Source organism: Dromaius novaehollandiae, chromosome 6 (assembly GCF_036370855.1).
Source record: "Dromaius novaehollandiae isolate bDroNov1 chromosome 6, bDroNov1.hap1, whole genome shotgun sequence".
Lineage (NCBI taxonomy): Eukaryota > Metazoa > Chordata > Aves > Casuariiformes > Dromaiidae > Dromaius > Dromaius novaehollandiae.
The window spans coordinates 25452996-25473333 of NC_088103.1; the positions used below are offsets into that span (position 1 = coordinate 25452996).

Genomic DNA, 20338 nt, shown 5'->3' on the forward strand with positions numbered 1-20338 from the left:
CGGAGAGCGCCCTGCGCAGCGCTGCCCGCCTGCCCGAGCCGGGGCTCCCGCGGGGGACGTCTGCCCCTGTACCGCCGCCCTCCCTCCGCACTGCTGCCCAGCCCTTCCGCCCCGGCTGCCTGCGCCTGCCAGGCCGCGCCGGTCGCTGCGGCAGGGACGTGTGCGGATCCCACCCTGCCCGGGCAACGCACGCATCTTCCTGCCAAGGGGCGCCAGGCGAGAAGGAAACACGCTGCTGCCACGCAGCGCGGGAGGGAGCCCTGGCGGGCTCGCCTGCCGGCAGGGGCCTGCGGTGTCTGCCGAGGCGGCTCAGGGGTTTCTTAAGTGGATCCTCCCATGCTGCTTTAGTCCAAAAAACTGCTAGGAATGGCTTGGGAGAGGCCAGACTCGTGAAGCCTGAACCGCAGATCTTGACATAAACCTCATCAAGACCAGCTATGGCCCTGCCTCGTGGTGCGGGTAATTACTCCTGCCTCGCCCGGAGGGGCTCAGCCCCCGTGAGTGCTTATAAAAAGCTTTGAGCTTGTCTGCTGGTGAGCACTGGGAAAAGCAAGTCTAAGTCTGGACAAATTATCAATATCTTCCCCTTGCAGAACGAGGCACTGAGATAGCAGATCAGAGGTGAACACCTCCCTTGTGAGCCTGTGCCCACCTGCCAGACCCAGGTGGGGATCAGGCTTGTCACATCCCTACCTCCGCGTGGCTCCTGGCGGTTCCCATAGCGCCCTGTCCCCTTCCTTTCCATTACTGCCACCAGCACCCCCACTGTGCGTTCGCTTTCCCCCTCCCCTCCTCTGGCTGCCCAGACGACGAGGGCCTGGAGCCACCTCCCAACTTCCCTTCTTCCTTGCCTGGCCTGCAGACAAGCAGCGCAAATAAACCGGGCCCATGGGCACACAGCGTTAGCATGTTAGGAACACGGCAGGGGAAGGAGGAACATGAAACCTCTATTGATCCCTTGAGGACTGATGTCCCTTCCTTATCTTATCAGATTCTCTTCACTCTTCAATTATAGTCTGTTGAAATTGGCCTCTTAACCCAAACAAGATAACCTGGGTAATGAGGAGAAGAGTGTGAGGGGAGGGGAGAGGAGGGCACAGTCCAGTGCATTAAACTATGGATACTATTAGAAATAGCTCCTCTAGCGTAACCCCTTTCACCCCCGCTCTCCCCAGGTATCGCCTTCTTGCAGCCCTGGATCCTCTGTAAGACAGACTAGCACACATCCACACCCTTCCAAATACACGGTACCGCATCAGCCCTGCTGGGTGCCCCCAAACAGGCACGTGTCCCCGCGTCCATACGTGGCATCTCTGTGCACACGTGTACCCACTCCACCACGTGCCTTCCACGTTCACACGCCTCAGCACGCGCCACGAGGTGCGTTTTCCTCGGTATACTGGTGGTGTGGCTTCCACATGGCCTTGTGCAGAGGTCTGCACAAGGGACTACTGACAAATATGCAGGTCACTGCTGGGCACCCGCGTACGCATCAGTGCACAGCCGTGAATAGTCAGTGCATCACACTACTGCCCTGCCAACAGGCAACACGCCTGCTCCACAGTCACGCAGGATCATATACAGAGCCCCACAAAACTAGATAGGCTTCCAAAAATGTGTACTACCATGCCTTTGCTCTCCCCTGTAACTCCCAGTGTGCAGCTGCAGAGCTACAGCGTTTTTCCGTGGATGAGACTATTCTCAGTCCTCACACGGACCAGTAACACATACAGTCAGATCTGTGCTACAGGTGTATACTCCCAGCTGGAGCTGCCCTAGTGACATGCCCACGCTCCTCCTCGTACACATGTCGTGGGGTACAGGGCAAGTCTAACCCAAATATCCATTACAGGGCAGATTGTCTGAGGGAACAATAGGGCCTCGGCGGTCTCTCGGCACAAGTGCATGCAGGTTTCCTGCTCAAATTACGTCCCTGTGCACAGAGTGATCCAGGAGCACATTCAAATGAGGCAGAAGGTGCTTTCGTTTTGGGAAGGTGGTGCCCCAGGCAGCACAAAGGCTCCGTTTACAAGGCCGGTGCCCTCCGCATGCGTTCTCCTGAAGACTGTGTTCCCTGCGATCGCTTTGCCCCTTGCCTGTGCTGTGCCAGGGTCGTTTCCCTGTACAGACATCCACCTGAGATGGGCCGCGCTCCTTCCACTGCATGTGTCCCTGTGCCGCCAGCTCTGCCAGCTTTGCCTGCTGGGCACCAGGCACCATCTGTCTTAAAGGGGCAGTCACCTATAACCGTGTAATTTTCTTTAAATACTACTGCAAGTCACAAAAATTTATATATTCCACAAACGGGGTTAGGATCACAGAAATCACATTCTTATACATTAGCGCATGTGCTCCTATGTGCAAACACACAAACACACACATGCAGTTCCTCCCTGCTCTCCAGCCTGTATCCCTTAGCAGAGCTCACGCACAGCCAGATTCGCTTCCTCTGCCCCCATCCTTTCCATCTCCACACGCGCAGACCGCCGACCCAGGCATACGTAGCCTGAAACCATTAAAGCTGCATAAGGGAGTTGGATGTCAGTATGGGATGTTCCCTCTCTGTGCCCCATTTGGCGCGGTGGCCAGTCTGCTCTGTGTGAAACCACAGCAGGTCTGTGTCTGCCAGCGTCCCAGTCAGATCTTCTTAGACTTTCGCTCCATCCCTATCCCTTGCCCTTTCCTCCCATCCACACCTCCCAGCTCTGCTCTCCCCCCGCTCTGCACGGCCTGCCTCTGTTGGAGACAGCACCACAAGCACATAGGCTCTCCAAAACTTTAAATTTGCTGTTTGTTCAGTGTGGAGAGGGAATTTGTGGCATTATTTGTTTTCCACTCTGCCTCTGCTTACGCAGCCTTGGTCCATTTGTATCCCACAAATACACTTCCCCTGTGCACTTACAGTAGGCAAACATGGATCCCTTTTCCTCAGAAATACTATTCCTTCCTTTCCTCTTTGCTTCTGGATCTCTAGCTTCCCCATTATTTTTATATATAAATGTATATGTATTTTTATATATGTATAATTTATGTACAAATGTATATACATTTTCAAGCTTGAAAGCCTAAGTTTAAACAACCAAGAATGGTTTTCTGAGCCTAAATTTGGGCAAATATTAACAGCAGACACTATTACATAGCTACATTATGCTGCAATTTTCTGTTTTAAAGGCTGACTGACCAAAAAATGTTCTTAAAAGAATTTTTAGAAAAGTATGACTATGCTGAAAGGCAGAAGTCCCTTTAAGAAGTGCCCAAACATTAGTGCCCAGAGACTCCATTGCGGTTTAAAGAGAGTGTGAAAATGGGCAGCGGGGTAATGAGGTCTCCCTCATATTTCAGCCCAGCCTGAAGAAACAGAAGATCTATTAAGGAAAATGAGGTCTAGCTCCAGGAAGCAAAGGGCTGGGATATTAACCCTCCCCAACTAAAGCAGTTGGTGCTGTTTTTGTTGCCAGGGCCATCTAAACTACCCTTAAAGTAGAGGCGGTGCAGAGCATCCTGCCTGGCCGATACCTGAGAGTTTCATTTGTGCTTTTGTGTCTTGTCACATTCTGCGCTTTTCCTCTTATAAACTGTGAGCAGAGATCAATTTACCTTGCGAAATATGGATACCTCTCCCCTCAACTGAGATACGGTGATGGGCATTTTGGCCGGAGCCCATAGCTATTCTCAATGCGATTTGCCTTCCAACCAGAGAGGGAAGTTCAGGCCTGTGCCCTGGCGTCTGCCGAGAGGGGAGGGTGCTCCCCTCGGAGGGGAAGGGGAGCTGTTCAAAGTGGAACCAAAGGAATAAAAATTAAATTGGCTCCCAGGAGAGAAGAATTAATAGAGGCGAGCTCCAGCATTTCTCTCTGCGAGCGTGTGTGTGCATGCATGTGTGCCCGTGTTTGCGGAGTGCTAAAAGCACTGGGAATGATACGCCAGGCAGATTTAGAGATGCTGCGGGAATGGCAGAACTGGGGGATGAGAGCAGCAAGAAATGTCCTACTTCTGTTTTTCATACAGGCAGAGACAAGCCACCAGCATCACCTTTCACAATTTAGCAGTGAGGTCTGGGTAAATGTTTCCTACATAGCATTTTCTAGGAAGTGTATCTGTGAACTCACAGTCCGTTAGCTCAGGCTTTTGGCACATCGCTCTTTCTCCTCTCTGTCAAAACTAGTACACACATAAATCCCAAGCCAGACAGAGGACAAAGGAATATCCTTCCCTGGCCACACATAACTCCCGCATACGCTTCCTTTAGCTCACTAGCACTTTGTGGCACCGTGTGCATGGCTGCCAGGAAACGCATTTTCCCAGCCATATACCAATATACTCATACGTAATATCCAGCTACCAGGCACATTTCCCCAAAGGTCTGCATTGTACTCACTGTCCCCATATAAATGACCTGTAAAAACACGCAGTACAACTCTATCCTTTTTCCTTCCCCGTACCAACCTCCAGGCACACTGACCTTTCCAATTTACTGACTGTCTGTGCAAGGGTACCCTCTACACTCCTCTGACCCCATCCCTCCTCCTCACGTATCTGTAGGGACGGACGTACTCTGTCCGTATGCCTCAAACACATCATGCATACGCCCTGCCGTTCTTCACAGCCCAGCCACAGCTAGCTCTCTCCTGTGGCTCCAGTGTTGAACTACAGGATTGTCCCTTTCCCAGCGACAAGGGGTCTAGTTACAGGGTTGTTGACTGGTTTTCATGCAGACAGATGGATGTGCCTTTGGTCTCCTCACCAAAATCCACCTCTGTATGGGCTGATTGTCATGGCTTTAGGGATAGGATTTCACCAGGAGACCACCCTCCATGCAAACATCCTTCACCCAGGCCACGGATGGTAATAAATGGAGTCAGGCTGAGCCATAATAAAAGCAATTGAGTGGGTTACCTGTGCAGACGCGAGATTTATACCTCCTCATATTTGATGTGATTGTTTTATTGAGTTCTCAGTGCAGTTAGGATGCCGTTTATTTATTTATTTGCCTACTTATCGGGGGAGAGGGGGAGGCTGTCGCAGTCTAGCTAGTGTTCACCCTCGATCTTGTCAGATGTGAGCCTGAAGAAGAGAGCTCTCCAGTTCTGCTCTGCCTTTTGCTAAACTCAGCTTCGGTGGATGAGCCCTGGCCAAATCTCTCATTCCTTATGACAGACAAAGATGTTTGTTTAATCCCTAAAACCGTGAGGACTATCTGAATTACAAACGTCGCAGAAGTTAAGGGGATGGCATAGAGAAAGGCATATGTGCATACATTGATTTTCTGAAAGAATTTCATGTAAGAAATTCCTATTTATGCAGCGCCTGTTTTGGACAACGGGCTGCGATCTATGCACAGAGCCACTTTATGCGATTGCAGTAGAAGCAGTAAGCACCACCATTGCTTCTGACTCTGTCATCACATGTGAGCATTCAGAAATATTAGCAGGTGCAAATTGATTGGAAATGAATATTTGTAAGTGCACTTTGAGGAGTTTGGAAACCAGGTGATTAGATTTGTGATTTTCAGCTGGGTAGCCATGTAAGTGCTACAAAATCAGCTTGCCGTTACTGGCACTAGAGAAAATTGGAGGCTAATGCTGAGTATCATACTGTCTAGTGTTTCATCATGAGCCTAACAGTGTTTGTTGTTGGTTTTCCAGCTCCTCTAGCCAAGGGATAGCACGAGAATTTCAGCTCTCATTTAATGCAGTATGTTTCCCTGCTTTGGGGGGTTTGGGGATCTTGTAAGGGGGCCTTTCTGCTCCCTGAAGACACAAAGGACTGCGCTGTTAAGGTGTTTTTAAAGTCATTTAATGGGAGTCAGATAGCCAAATCCCTTTTAAGACTTAAGGTAGAAAAGGGAAAACAAGTGAAAACAAATTCTCTTTGTATTACAAGTACTCATGATTTTGGGCTCCGTCTCACCATTTTTTTAACTGTTGAGACTGGTAAATCTGTCCATGTAGGTGCAGACTACAGTAGATTAATTGGGATTACAATGAAAAACTGGTCATTGTCATTAGCTCTCAGTTTAAAGAATGATTCCTCGGGTGCAAAACTCAAACCTTTCTGGCTGCTTTTAAGAGTTACAATCATCATCCGAGTCATCTACACATGCATGGGATTTCCTGAAGCCCTGGTTAGCTGCATTGTCAGGCCAATGACAAATGCTTTTGGAAGTCTCTTTCTTTCCATTTAAAAAGAGCTCCCCTAAAAGCAGGATCCCTAAATAGAGTGCAGATTTTAAGTAGTGAGCCTAAACTCCATTTGAATGTCGACATGCCTTCATTAAAGTCCATGTCAGGTTAAACTAAATGAAGATCTGGCTGTGTTCAACTATTTTGAAGTATTATCTTTTTATTCAAGTAATACAGAAATCATCTGTTTGAATGGGCTTTAGGATCAGAGACAGTCTTTTTGATATATATGATATATGGTTGAAAACATGGCTTTATTTTGTATACATTGTGGCATCATACTACAGGGGGTCCAGCTGGTTTCCTAGAGCATTTTCTATCTCTTTAGCCAATGCAGGAATATTTCCTATTGTATGTTTGCTTGTGTTATTAATCCCATCTAGTTATATATATTCCAAAAAATTAGGAATTCCTATGGGATGCAATTCCCCAACCTAATGGAGCTCCCTATGAGGAGATTCCTTCTGCTGCCATTTAAGCATTTGCTCTCTTACTTCCCTCCCTTTGCTCCTGGCTATACTGCTTTGTTTAAACCCGAATCATCCCTTTCCTGTTGGAGGGACTGTGCCCTTCAGATCGCTGTATTGTTCTCACCACTTTGTCACTGCTTGGCCAAGCCACTTACATTTTCTTCTTTTTCCTCCCAAAGTCAAATGAGTTTTTTCACATAATAGTGATTCTGGTAAATGAGGGTTAGCTCTATAAGACTCGTTCACCCAGCGCTGAAATGCAGCTACCTCTTTGGCAGGATGCAGCAAGCACTTACTAGATACAAAAGCTTGAAAACATGTAGCTTCTAACAAAAACCAAGCTTTTGCACATCTATACAAGAAGGAACGACTGGCGTTTTCAGATGATAGAGAGACTGACGTGGTACCAAACTTCTAGGTTCACAGAACAGGAAGCTCAAAACTTCCCAATCACTACAGTACTGCATCTGTTGAGCTGATACCTGCATCACAGGAAAATTAGAAAAAATGTGACTAGTTTATTGTAGTTATCTCCATACAGCCTTCCAGTGGCCAGATATGAGGAATAAGACAAGGAGGGACGCTGTGAGCATTCATTTACTCTTTCAGCTGCAGTAACATTGTCTGTAACCTCTGCTTTATGAGCCTGTCCTATATTTGCAATGATGAAAAGATGATAATACCAGGTTTGTGTCTGATGGAAAAGAATCTGAGTTTGAAGGAGTATATTCCTCATAAGGAAGCCCTGTGTGACCCAATTGCATTCTTTGCTCAGCTGAAAGCAGCTGGCCATAGAAGTCCTTTACCTTGAGCGTGCGCCCTGGTGCAGGAGATTCGGTGGAAAGCTTGGACTCAGCATCAGCTCAATGGGAGGATCCCTGCTAGGATCCCCAGTTGCTTCTGGGTGCACCAAAAAGTGCCAGATTATGAGACCTAGTAAATGATGCTGGGCGCTGTCAGACAAGCCTTCCTCACTCTTGCTCTCCACCAACCCATTGTCAGTCAGACTAATCCAGGCTATAGGGCCAGGCTAATCCTTGCCTTCTCCATTGAGAAAGCCGACAGTGTGCCCAAAACCTGATGGTGGTGATAGTTTTGTGCGACACAGACACTCGCTCGTTATGAACTGTGAATTCACCCAGCTTTCACTGCAGGCCGCGCGGTTGTCACTGTTTTTGGTCACTATGAACAAGCTGCTGTTAGAGCCGCTCTACACTCTTCAGACTTCTCCCTAAAAGCGTTATGTATCCTCCAAGCATTCCAGGTTTCACACACTGTCTGGTGGGAAAGGTGGGCAGAGATCCGCCAGTGACATTGGCGGGGGTGTCCTTTGGGGAAACGCTCAAGCTGGGCTAGCAGAGAATGACTCAGAGAGCTGTTTGCGTAACACGGGTTTCTTCCGCGTGTGACACAGACCGTGCCCTACTATGCCTGCCTTGTTCCAAGCTCGATTGTTTGTCTTGAGACATTACATTTACCTCAGCCGAGATTCTGTTCAACGGTATCTCCCTTGCGTGGGCTAAAGCCTTAGCCGACGTAAAACAGCATAGTTCCAGTATCGAGCTTTTTATCATTATATGTTGAGCTCTTAATTGAAGGCTTACACTGATTTTTAAAAGGTAGCTAAATACTGTTATTTTCATTTTACAGATGATAAAACTACCAAACAAGGAATCCTTCTGATAGAGCAAGATCAGCCAGGACGTTAATGGCAGAACTGGTAAGAGAAACCTGATCTCCTAATATGCCGTTCTTTGCTCTAACTGAGATACAGGCCTGCCCATGGCCACTGATATTGGTCACAGGCTCAATATTTCATTGTATGGTAAGCGTATTTCCTTGGCTATTATAACCTGAATCAATGTGTGTCTCTTCCCATACATATTTATAAAAAGTGCATAATTAATGGAGGCTTTAACTAGGAATCATTAGCCAATTGTTATACAGTGTAACAGAAAACATATCCCCCAAACCAAGCACATAACACAAGAAATTAATGTATACTTGATACCTAAGAGAAGATTGAAAATATGCCTGACAGCTTGACCGAGGTGATACGCCCACTAAACTCCATTCTCTGCCATGGGAGAGTGGATCTGCTCTCAGAAACCTGCAGTCCAGGGTGTACCTGGAAGACTGACTGTACTATAGTGTAACTCCATAATCCTTTGGCTTCTGCATTCCTTGGGAAAGAACTGACGGAGAGCCCCAAGTACTGAACCCAGGAGAGCTGGAATAGAGGGACAGATTGTCTGTGTGTGAGAGGGCTGTTCTGCTCTGCCGCTGTGGAACTGTATGGAATTTCTGTATTTAAGAGAGGCAGAAAATAATGCTGAAACTACAATAGCTATTGCATCTCTAGCGGCACAGCCATGCATATATGTCCAGTATGTGCCTACTCCTGTTCCTACTAAAGCACATGGTATAATTCAAAAGATTTTGCTTGAACTGGTTATTATCCCATGAAACCTGTGTTCTTAGGCTAACTGTATGTGCTGCAAACAAAGCAAAAATTCTCATTAACATCTGCTGCCAAGTTCATTCTTGGGAGGCCACCACAAGGCTTACAGCAATGCATACGTGAATCCAATTGCAGTGTTCTGACCTGGAGTGGCCAAAGATAACTTGTCTGTAGTGATATGATAGATGGACAAGTTCTCATAGGACACACCATGCTCCAGAGATTTGAGGCAAGCACTAATTGCTTATCAAAGAATTAAGAGCTTCTGTCACTCAGCTGCTTCTTGATTACATGTGCTGTGTATGTGTGTGTATATTCACATATATACTTGTGTATAGTTTATATTATTTATATACATTTGTAATGTATAGTACCTACTGTATGAACCGGGGACCGAAAGGCTCCCGTGGTAGAGAGAACTGCTTTGTCTTGATTCTGTCAGTCTTGATGTGTTTTACCTAGTAACTAATACACTATCTTGGGTTTTTTTGCCATCGTTGAATCAAGACCACTGCATAGCAGAAGAAATTTTTTTTTTTGCTGAATCTCGAGGGGGTAGTTAAGACATTTTTTCACTATATTTTGTACGTACTTTGTATTTGCATGAGTTTGGGGTGACAAAGTTTCTGACAGGCCTCCATGCCATCTAAATTACATTTTGTGCCAAATGCATCCTGATATCCTCAGCACATTGCAGGCACATATTCTTCATGTACCACAGAAAATATTTAATGAAAATGTGGTTTAAAAGATGTTTTAGGAAGGCTTTATAAGTGGAATTGGAATTGTGTTGTTTTGTAGTCTTTCACCCTAAAGCCTCTGGTAATGTGAGACCGCCTCAGAAAGAAAGAAAAAAAAATTAATTTTCCATTAATTAATCCATTTTCAGAACTTCTTAAAATAACCAAAAGTAGCTTTCTCCATATACATGGAGATCCCCATTCTGAAGTCCAATATTCACAGTCTGTGTAGGGACATAAATAACTTCTCCTTTTTCTACAAAGACCGCGTTCATAGTCTCAAGATGTGAAACCCCTCACAGAAGTAGTTCTAACAGCTCTGGATACTGGGCCAAGGCAGTTTTGCTGTGGAAATTCCACATTTTGAGAAAATACAGATATTTCTAGCAGATTGGTTTTGAAAATTGGCATCTATCTGAAGCTGCTCAGAGAGTCGGAGTGCTGGATTAAGTCCGATTTATGATCAAGCAGTAAGTAAGGGGAGCACAAAGGAATGTGCTGTTACGAATGATTTACCCAATTCTGGGTGTTTACTTTGGCAACGGGAGACAGCAAAACCTATATGTGAATTGTGAACTTAGACCTCTCTTTGTGTTTTGTAAGCTGGTTACTGATTCCACTGGATTGGCGAAGCTCACGTTGCCCTCCGCGGCAGCAGGATTGGGCCCTTATATATTCGCTCGCTCCTATTCTGCTGGCATTTTTTTGCAGCCCGCTGTCCTGTCCTCGCCTAGCGCAAACTTGCAGATTTTATGACCTGTGATATTATGGGCTCATTTCCCCACAAATACGGGTTGGGGGAGCCCCGTGCAAAGGTGGGCACTGCGAAGCTGAGCCGGAATTTTTAAAAGGAGTGGGGAAAGCCTTAATCACCTGAAGCCAAAATGCTCCTGTGCCTTGGTGACTACACGCTCAAATGCCATCACAGTATGAATCAAATGTGGTGGGTCACAGCTGAGCCTCTTTAATATAATAATACTTAGCAGCTACAAAGCACTTGTCCTTTTCGAGGCATTTTATAAATGCAAACGAACGGACACCTGTTCCCTCCTCCCTCTGAGGAAGATCAGCCGTCGCTTCCAGGATGGGGACAGCGAGGTACAAACCCCCTGAACCCTGCCGCAAACTGGGAGCAAAGGCACGCGCAAAATCTGGCTCTCGGCCTTCTGCCCAGGACGCTGCAACCCTGATGCAAGGCATCGGGTTCGGAAAGCGTAAGGCTGTGGCTTCGGTGACGCTAACGTACTTGGAGCTACAAGTATGTGTGTGTCAGCCCCGCGTTTCTGTGTTTCTCGGAAAACAGTATGCCGTTCCTGCAGAGAGCCCGCGGCCGTTCCTCTGCGCGCCCGTGCCACCAGCTTCGCTCCTCGCGGGGACAGCTAGCTGGCTGTCCTTCCGCAGCCGCCTCGTGAGGCGGCTGAATGTCAAACCGTTATTATTTCAGTACCTGACTGAGAGAGTAACAGAGACCTGGAGGTTTTTTAGGAGGGTGTATAATTAGCCGATCAGTATTATGTTACCCTGTTCATAACTTAATAACCATTTTAATACAGATGGCACACACAGGGATAATTTCCTAGGGTAGCCTAGCAGTATATTACAGAGACAGTGTGTCTGAGGGAATCTTCCTTCGCCAAGGTACATTCCACTAGCTAATTCTACCTGCTGTTTTCAAGATGATTTGGGATAATTCCATATCATTTGCAAAATATTAAAACCCATTTATATAGGATGCCAGATTTAGAAATACCCAGCCTGAGTTATTAGACATATTTTGATAAATCTGCTATGAAAAGCACAAGACAAAAAATACCACTGTGTTTTCCCTGCTATTTATTTTTGTTTCCATTGCTATAAATACACCAGGTTTTAAAAAATCTGGCTAAACTTGCTATATATTAAAGGGGCCAACATACTGACTTGTGCGTTTTTTATCTATGTATGCACTATGGAAGTCTGCCTGTATGTTTGCATACACCCTGTACGTTTATTTGAATGGGGGGCTGTATATTTGGGACTGTGTGCAAAATCTCCTATATTCTTACTCTCTTAGTGGGGCGTCTCATGTGTTCTCACTCTGTTCTGTGCCTGTTTGTACTCTCTGCAGATATCGCATGCGTTAATGTGGTCCTAGAGGTTGTGTTTCTGTGGTCATAGTGAATATGCCTGTAAGGATGTCACACCAAAAGAGCGTGGTTACTTTTCCCGGGTGCGTAGCAGTGTGCCTGCGTGTTGCCGGAGGGTGAAGGTCTGCTGCGTGTAGCATTTGAATGTCTGTGTGAAGAGCCTGCGTGTGCTGCGGTCTGCTAATACTTGCTTATAGGTATCACAGCCCTTTTTTTCCTGCATCGGTCATTTTGTATCTGTCATACGGTTATTTTTGCCACCTCAAACCTGCCACCAAACCTGAGCCCTTCCACCACCAAGAGCCTTACCCTAGCAGCTGGGGAAGGAGGCGGAGGGGAAACTGTCAGTGCTGACCCGATGCCGCGAGGGCCGCGCTCGGGCAGGTCGCGCACCCCGCGGCGCAGCGCTCCGCGGCCCGGGGCCGGCGCCGTCCCGGAGCGGGGGCTGCAGCCCGGAGGGGCCCGGAGGTGCGGGCTCAGCTCGGCGGCGAATACGGCGGCTTTTAGACTCGGAGCCTCGGCACCCTGGCGAGGCTGGCGCTCCTTCCCCGCGGGGGGCTGCTGGAGGGACGGGGAAACCCAACCCGAGCCCAAGCGGCTCCCGGAGCCGGCGACGCCGCCGGCTGCTCGGCGGTCGCTCAGCTGCCCCCGCGGCAGCGCTCCGCCGCCCCGGGCGAACTGCAGCCCGCGGGGCAGCCGGGCAGCTGATCTAACCCGTCGGAGGAAGGACTGGGCTGTGCCCGCCGTTGGGGGAGGTTTTACGGGGCCGTAAGGAGGCGACCGGGCCGCGGCAGGGGCTGCAGGGTTGCGCTTACCTGTTTATGGAGGAGACGCTGGGGACCGTGTCGTTGTCGCAGATGCCCTCGGCCAGTAGCCTGTCCCGGATCTCCCAGGCGAACATGGTCGGGTTTTGCCTCTTGTACTCGGCGATTTTATCCACTACTTTGGGGGTCGCCACTTTGGGTTTGGAGCCACCGATCACGCCGGGCTTGATGCTCCCCGTCTCGTAGTACCTGCCCCGCCGGAGCGCAAAGGACCGCGGTTACCTGCCGTGCCCGTCGCGCCGCCGCCCCGCTGCCGAGCGCGGAGACCCGCGGCCCCGGAGCGCCCCGCTCGCCGCCTCCGCGCGGGGCCGCCGGTGCGCGGCGTCGGGCCGCGGCCGCACGGGGCCGCCCGGCTCGGCTCGGCTCGGCGGGGAGCCGCGCCGCGGGTGCCCGGGCCGGGGGAGCCGCTGCTCCCCTGCGGGCCCTTCCCCCTCCCTCTCTTTTGTGCCGTTTGCTTGTGCGCGATTTCTTTTCGTTCGGTTGGTTTGGGGGAGCGAGCAGCGCCGGGTTATCTGTGCCCCCGCCTTCCCCGCCCGCCTCGGGCCCGCGGCTCGGGGAATCAACCGGAAACCTTCGCCGGTGCGGCCCGGCGGGGCTCCCCCCGGCCCCGGCTCGCCCCCGGCCCCGGCCCCGGCCCCGGCCCGCCCCGCGGGTTTCTGCCCCGCGGGCGCGCTCGCTGGCCGCTCGCGGGGTGCGCGCAGGGCCGCGGAGTGCGCTTCGTTCCCTCGCGTGTCCCCGCGGAGCGGGGGTCGCTCGGGGAGCGGCGCCCCGTGTCCCCGCTGGCCGTGAGCCGCGCTCGCGGCAGCGCTCTGGCCCGTCCTCCGCGGAGGCGCGGTGCTGCGCGCCCGCCCGGCACCCGCGCACCCGCCCTGCTGCCCCGGCGCCCGCGGCCCCGCTGCGCGCCCGGGCGGCCGCGCTGCGCCGCGCGGTCCCTGCTCGCTCTGCCCCCGGGGAGGCCGCGCACCGTGCTGGGTGGCGTTGGGGTGCCGCGAATATTTCTTTATTTGCCCTGTCGTTTATTTATTACTCGGGTATTTTCTAGGGCCGCTCACGATTGTTGTGACCTGTTTTTTCCCTTTTTTTTCCGGTCGCTTTTCTTTCGTTCTTTCCCCCCCGGCCCTTCCCCTGCCCGCCCACCCCGCGCAGATTGCTTGTCTTCCCCGGAGTTTCCAGGCGCTGCCGGGGGGCGGGGGGGGGGGGGGGGGGGGAGCTCTGCCGGCCGCGGGGCAGTGGCTCCTGCGCGGCGGGCGGAGGGGGCGCGGGCGGCGCGCAGGGGAGGGAGGGAGGGAGCTGGCTCGCTCCTTACCTGCCCAGGATCTTGCTGACACAGCCGTGGCTGACCCGCAGCTGCCTGGAAATGTCACAGGGTCGCACCCCCTGGTGCGCCAGCTCCACTATCCTTTGTCTCACCACGTCAGGTAGGGGCCTGCCGTTCACAAACACCCCCCCGAGCTGGTTCACACCCCCGTGCCCTGCTGGGGAAAGAGAAATAAAAAAAACACAACAACCCACGCACACCAGAAACAGAGCGTTAGTCGTGGATTCTTCACCGCTCGTAGCGCAAAATCTCCAGTGACTAGAGATGGATGGAGGTGATGGCTGAGGGTCGCAAGGGGGAAACAAGAGGCGGGGGAGAGAGAGGAAAGGAGAGAAAGAGAGAAAAAGAAAAAAGAGAACAAGAGAGAAGAAAAAAGAAAACGAGAGCGAGAGAAAGAGAAGAAAAATAAAGAACGAGAAAGAGAAAAAGGAGGAAAGAAGGAAAGGAAGACGAGGAAGAAAGGAAAAACGAAAGGAAGACGGAAAAGAAGAGGCGCGAGAGGAGGAAAGGAAATAGGGGCAGAGGAGTGAATTTTCCCGAGCGAGGGGCTGGCCGGCATTGCCCCTCGCCCGCCGCCTCCCCTCCGGTGCCCCGCGGCGGCTCTCGGAGCCGCTCCGGCGGGGCGAGGCCGGGGCCGGGGCCCGGAGCGCGGCGCCCGGCGGCCCCAGGCTTCCCACCCCTGCGCCCTTTCTCCCTCCTTTGGTTTCCTTTCCGCGGTTTTCTGCCGGGCCGTGGGTTGGGGTCCCCTCTCCCTCAGCCCGCAGCCTGCGCCCCGCGCGACTCCTCGCCTCCGGGTGTTTTCGGGTGCGAGTTGAAGGGATTTAGAGAGAGAGAAAGAGAAGGAGAAAGAAATGAAGAAAGAGAAAGGGAGAGAGAAGGAAAGAGAGAAAGAAAATATTTTGTGTCCCGCAATCGGCGTTCGTTTACTGACAGACTCTCTCTCATCAGCTTTCGATCTTTAAGGGAAAAATCCTCTAGTAAAAAAATCTAACAGACTCTCACGGTTCCCCCCCCCCCCGCCCAGTGCAATTTGGGGAGAATTTGAAACGCTCTGTTTTCCCCTATTTCCCCCCTTTCTAAACAAAACCCGGCTCTCTCTCCTGTAGGACTACCAGATCGCTTTTCCGGAATCATCTTTCCCCATTTGGAGGAATAACTTGGGGAAAAAATAACTGTGCACCTGCTAAGTGTTGGCAGGAGGAGCTGAGTGTCGGGAATATAGGGCAATCTCCCCTCCTGGGGGCTCGGTGCAGCGAGGCTCTGCGAGCCGCCCGCCCCGGGGTGCTCCGCGCTGCAGCCGGCGCGGCCGGGCTCTGCCGGGGCGCGGGGGACGCGCGTTTGCAGGCGGTGCAGCCTCGCTGCCGCTGCTGCCCGGCGTCTCTATCTCCGGAATATCCAGCTGATATAGCTGTGGAGTGCCCACTGTATTAAAGCTTTCCTTTCACACAGCCCTAACCTCCTGTATCTTCCTTGCAAAGAGATCTTAGTTCGTTTTCGCGGTTTGCTGAAAAATGATCTGTTTGTATTTTCGCTGAGGTTTTTTTCTCCCCTGCTTCTGACACTGACTTATTGGCTCTGAACTTAGTGGAAACTCTCATTGCCCTGCGATCGATCCAAGTCCTTTCGCACAAATAGAGTTTTTTCCGTCTCCCCCACCCCTTCGCCGGCACCTCGGCATATCCCTGCCTGCCGCCGTGGCCGGGGAGCCGGGTGCCTCCTGCTCCCTTCCCCTTGGCCCGATGAGCTGGCGTTATTTGTTGCATTCTTTTGTTGCACTTTCGTAAAACGTATTTAGGGTTTCAGGGGGAAGGGAAATATTTATCTTTCTCCACTAAAACCTGCGGGTATATGTTACTGTGTGTTTTCTTCATTTGTTCAGAGCCCCTTCTGCACATGTTGCCTCTAAAGTTACAGGACAGCAATTTCTTCGGCAACTCCATGATAAATAATTCAAGGCACCTTTGATAACTCGCATTACAAAGTATTAAAAGGCAACAGATGCAAAAAAGATTAAAAATTAATAATTCAAATTATTGCACGCAGGGTATTTTTCACTGGAGTTTATTTTGCTCTGCACCGTGCTTTTCGAAGGTTATTTCTATAGGAGCAAGAAGATATTTACGTATATTTATCTGTGTCAATGCCGGCGTATGTATATACATACACGCGCCCGATCATACCGTTTGCGAACAGATTATATTTTGCTGCCTGTGTGTGTGTGTCAGGAGCCCGCGCCCTTATGTATTATAATTGCTAACTAATACCCAGGTAAGTAGATCTAAAAAGACGTTTTAGGGACCAGATCAAATGTTGGTTACAAAAAATAAAAATCGGGAGCCAAAAATTTGTTCACGAATCTCGCTGGAGTTTTTCACCATCGGTGGCTCCGTTGTGAGGCGTCTCTGCCGGCTGCCTGCGTTTTCCAGCCCGAACCGAGGGCGGAATTGCCGCTGTCGTTTCTGGAGGAAGGTCGCGCCGGGAAAACTAAAAATAATGGCTAAGGCGCGGAGCATTTTCCGTTAAAGGTGCTCGAAAATTAAATCCTTAAATTCTAAGCAATATATCCGGGAAATCATTGATTTTGAAAAAGGAAGACAGTTACCTACATCCACATTTGGGGATCTGATCTTTTATATTTCTGCGCCTTCCTTCGCCTCACAAAATCGTGATTTTATAGACTTCAAACATTTTAATTTTATGTCTGTGGGGTTTGTTTTTATGCAGCGGGCAGGGCGTGTCCTCAAAAGTTTCGGTGTCAAAAGTTACAAATTGCTCTTAATTATTCATTTCCTGAGTCAATGTGGTCTCAATCTCGGATTTATATTTGTATTTTTCTTTAATTTAAAGCTGGGAATTATTTTTTCTCCGTGAATTCAGTGGAATTAAAATCCCCGGAAAAGTCCTCATCACAGTCCCTGGCATCTTTCCTCTTTCCTTCGTCCCCCTCCGACAGCAGTGTTCCTGTGAGGGGAAGGGTATCGCGGATCCCCGCTCCTGTGCGCTAACACCGCGTTTAAAATGCGCATCGGGGACCCGGCGGATACAGCAGGAAGGACGGTGACTTCCTGGGAACCTCCGAAAAAGCCACATTTCCCAGCAACGCAATTGTCCTATTTTCCTGCAGTCCAGCCTTCAACCAAAGCAGAGCAGAGCGAGCACGGAGCAGCCGCTGACCGACCCGCCGCTGATTTGAACCGGCGTCTCCGCTGTGCGCGGCGGAGCCCCCGCGGCGGAGCGGGTGGCGCCGAGGCGCGGGGAGCTGCGCGGTCCCGGGCAGCCGGGCTGCGCCGGCGCGGGGGGGCGCGGAGACGGCCAAAAACCCGGTCGGACACAGGAGCCGGGGGAGCTCGGGCCGTCCGAGCGGCGGTTTGGGGCGCGCCGTGCAGGAGCGATGGGGTCTGCGGGCTCTGCTGCGCCCCGCCGGCGCAGCCCCCGCGTCCCGCCGCCGCCGAGCCGCCCGCCCGGGCTGCCCGCGCCCCGCCGCCGGCCGCGCCGCCCCTGCCCCTGCCCCCGCGGCGCCTCGCTGACCCCGGGCTGGCGGTGAAAGCAGGGACCGGGGGGGGGATCAGGTGAGGAAGAATGGTTGGGAAGGAGGGATGGAGGGATGAGACAGAGAGAGCAGCGGAAGGAGCCGGGCTCCAGTACTCACGGTGCATTGCTGAGAAGGGGTCTGCCTTGCAGTGCATATCCATGGGGAGGCAAAGGAAGGGGAAGAAATCGGCTGAAGCCGCCGTGTCGCCGCTAAAACTCAACTTCAGGACTTAGGGGAGAAAAAATAACAAAAAGCAACCCGAAGCGAAACAAAAGCCCGCGACCAAAAAGCGCAGGGGGAGAGGAGAGGAGCGGCGGGGAGCGGCGGGGCGCGGGCCCCCTGCCCGGAAGAGCGGGCGGCCAAGTACTTTCCGGGGCGGGCGGCAGCGCCGGCGGGGCCGGCGGCGAGTCAGCGGAGTCCGTGGGCGCGGGGGGCCGGCGGCGCCGGGGGGCAGGCGGCTGTCATGGCTGGGGGCTCGGGGCGTCCCGGCGGGAGGGCGGCGGGGCACGCGGCGCTCCCTCCTCCCGCGCGGCGGGCGCGGGCCGTTCCCGCAAGTTGGGCGCGCAGTAGCAATCCGGGCGGCGGCCCGGCGCGCGGCGGCCGCGGAGGTGCCTGCGCGGAGCCGGCCGGCGACTGGCGCCCGCCCGCCCGCGCGTGTCTCTCTAAAAGCCGCAGCGGCCGCGCCCCCGCCCGCGCCGAGCCGCGGCTCGTCAGACAAAGGCGGCGGATTCCGACACTCTCTGATTCGCCAGCGCGGGCCCGGGCGCCGCGGGGGGCAGGGCCGGGCCGCCGGTGCCGCTCGGCGCGGGGGGGCGGCCCCGGCCCGGCTGCGCGGCGGCCGGCGGAGGAGGCGCGCGGCTGCGCTGCGCTGTGCTGCGCTGCGCTGCGCCGCGGCGGCCGCGCTCATGAATATGCAGCGCGGCGGGGCCCGCGCGGCGCCCGGCGGCTGCCTTCGCCCCGCTTTGTTTTTACTTGCGGTTCTGGGTCTTTAAACCCCCTTATTTAACGCACGCGCGCGCGCGGAGCCGGGCCGTCTCCTCTCCTCTCCTCTCCTCTCCTCTCCCTTCCGTCGCTCTCGTCTTTCTTCCTGGAGACTTTACTCGGGCTGCGGCGGGGGAGGGGAGATCTGGTGCACCTTAGGGCTTCCCTGGTGTGAAACTTGGTGGGAGAGAGGAAAGAAACGGAAAAAAGGAAGAAGGAAGAAGCAAGCGAGGAAGGAGAAAATAGAAGCGAAAAGAAGAAAGAAAAGAGAGAGAGAGAGAAAGAAGAAAGAAAGAAAAGGAAAGAAAAGAAAAGAGAAAAGAAAAGAAAAGAGGGAAGGAAAGAAGGAAGGAAAGGAAGAAGGAACGAAGGAGAAAAGAGAAGAGAAAAGAAGAAAGAGAGGAAGAGAGAGAAAGAGAAGAAAGAAAGAAGAAAGAAAGGAGAAGAAAGAAAGAAAGAGAAGGAAAGAAAAAGAAAAAGGAAAAGGAAGGAAAGGAAGGAAAGGAAGAAGGAAGGAAGGAGAAAATAGAAGAGAAAAGAGAGAGAAAAAGAAGAAAGAAAGAAAGAAGGAAAGAAAGAAGAGAGAGAAAGAAAGAAGAAAAAGAAGAAGGAAGGAAAGGAAGAAGAAAAAGGAAAAAGGAAGGAGAAATAGAAGAGAAAAGAAGAAAGAAAGAAAGAAAAAAGAAAGAAAAAGAAAGAAAGAAGAAGGAAGGAAAGGAAGAAGGAAAGCGATGGACAGACAGAGAAGAGACCCTCTTGCACTTTTCTGAACCAATAGGTTGGGACCACTTCAGTGATCGCAAAGTTTCCCTCTCACGTTTGTGAAAATAAAAGCGAATTCGGCCTGCTGCTTTCCCCGTCTCTGCCTGTGTTTTTAACGCTAGAGTAGGGTTTGGGAACTGTTTCACAAGCTGGTTTACGGCTAAAAAAGACGTGGCTTTGACCTAGCAAGGCGACACAAAGCGGGAGAGAAACGCCGTCCTAGGGCGATAACCAGGAGTGGAACGGCGAGGTGCAAGGTGCTGTGAGCTCGGTCCTGCTTCTCACACTGCGACTTTATCATCACCTGAGAGACGTTTTCTTCTTCTCCTCTTCTCCTTCATCCTTCCCCACCCTCTGCTTGTCTGTCACCAAACAGCCCCTTTGTTTTCTAACTGGTTAAGTAAAGGATCTCCGAGAGATCTTTATGAAATATTTTCCACTGTCTCATAAATCATTTTGGCACTTCAGCTGATGTTTTATCTCTCTCTCCCCCCACCCCCGTCTGTCTTTCTCTTGTGTGCAAAAACGACGATTTGAAAAAAAAATTCGTTTGACGCCGCCGGTGGTCAAACGCGGAGTGAGGCAGCGCTCGTCCCCCCGGAGCGCTGCGGGGCGGCGCGGCCGACACGGCGGAAACGCGGGGCGCAGCTTGCGCGGGGCCGGGGCGCGCTGCTCTGCGCGAGGCCGGGAGCCGCCGGCGCCGCTGCTGCGCGGGGGCACTGCCTCCCCCGCCCCGGCGGTCGGCGCCCTGCGCGGAGGGCAGGGCCGGCAGGCAGCTCCCGGGCCCGGGGCGCGCCCGCGGCTCTGGGGCGCCGGCGGGCCGCTGCCGCCAGCCCTGAGGGGCAGCGCGGCCCCTCCCGCCCCGGCCCCTGCTGCTGCCCCGGCTTGGCCCCTCGAGGTGCCGCCTGCCCCCGCCCCGCCGCGGCCGCCGCTCCCCGGCCC

At 52.4% G+C, this 20338-nt stretch overlaps 1 protein-coding gene across 8 annotated transcripts in view; it reads right to left on the reverse strand.

Moving 5' to 3' along the window:
* Positions 1-20338, reverse strand: part of PAX2 (paired box 2) — a 101542-nt gene that overhangs the window by 71322 nt on the left and 9882 nt on the right. For 3 of the 8 annotated variants that reach the window (XM_064513950.1, XM_064513946.1, XM_064513949.1), the window contains exons 1-3: positions 17771-18300; positions 14110-14278; positions 12795-12992 (exon numbers count right to left, since the gene is read on the reverse strand). In XM_064513950.1, coding sequence (XP_064370020.1) covers positions 12795-12992; positions 14110-14278; positions 17771-17813 — 410 coding nt within the window. In that variant the 5' untranslated portion in view covers positions 17814-18300. Of the gene's footprint in view, positions 1-12794; positions 12993-14109; positions 14279-17770; positions 18301-20338 lie in introns of those variants that run through there. The other 5 variants (XM_064513947.1, XM_064513953.1, XM_064513952.1 and 2 more) reach the window with 4 other exon arrangements.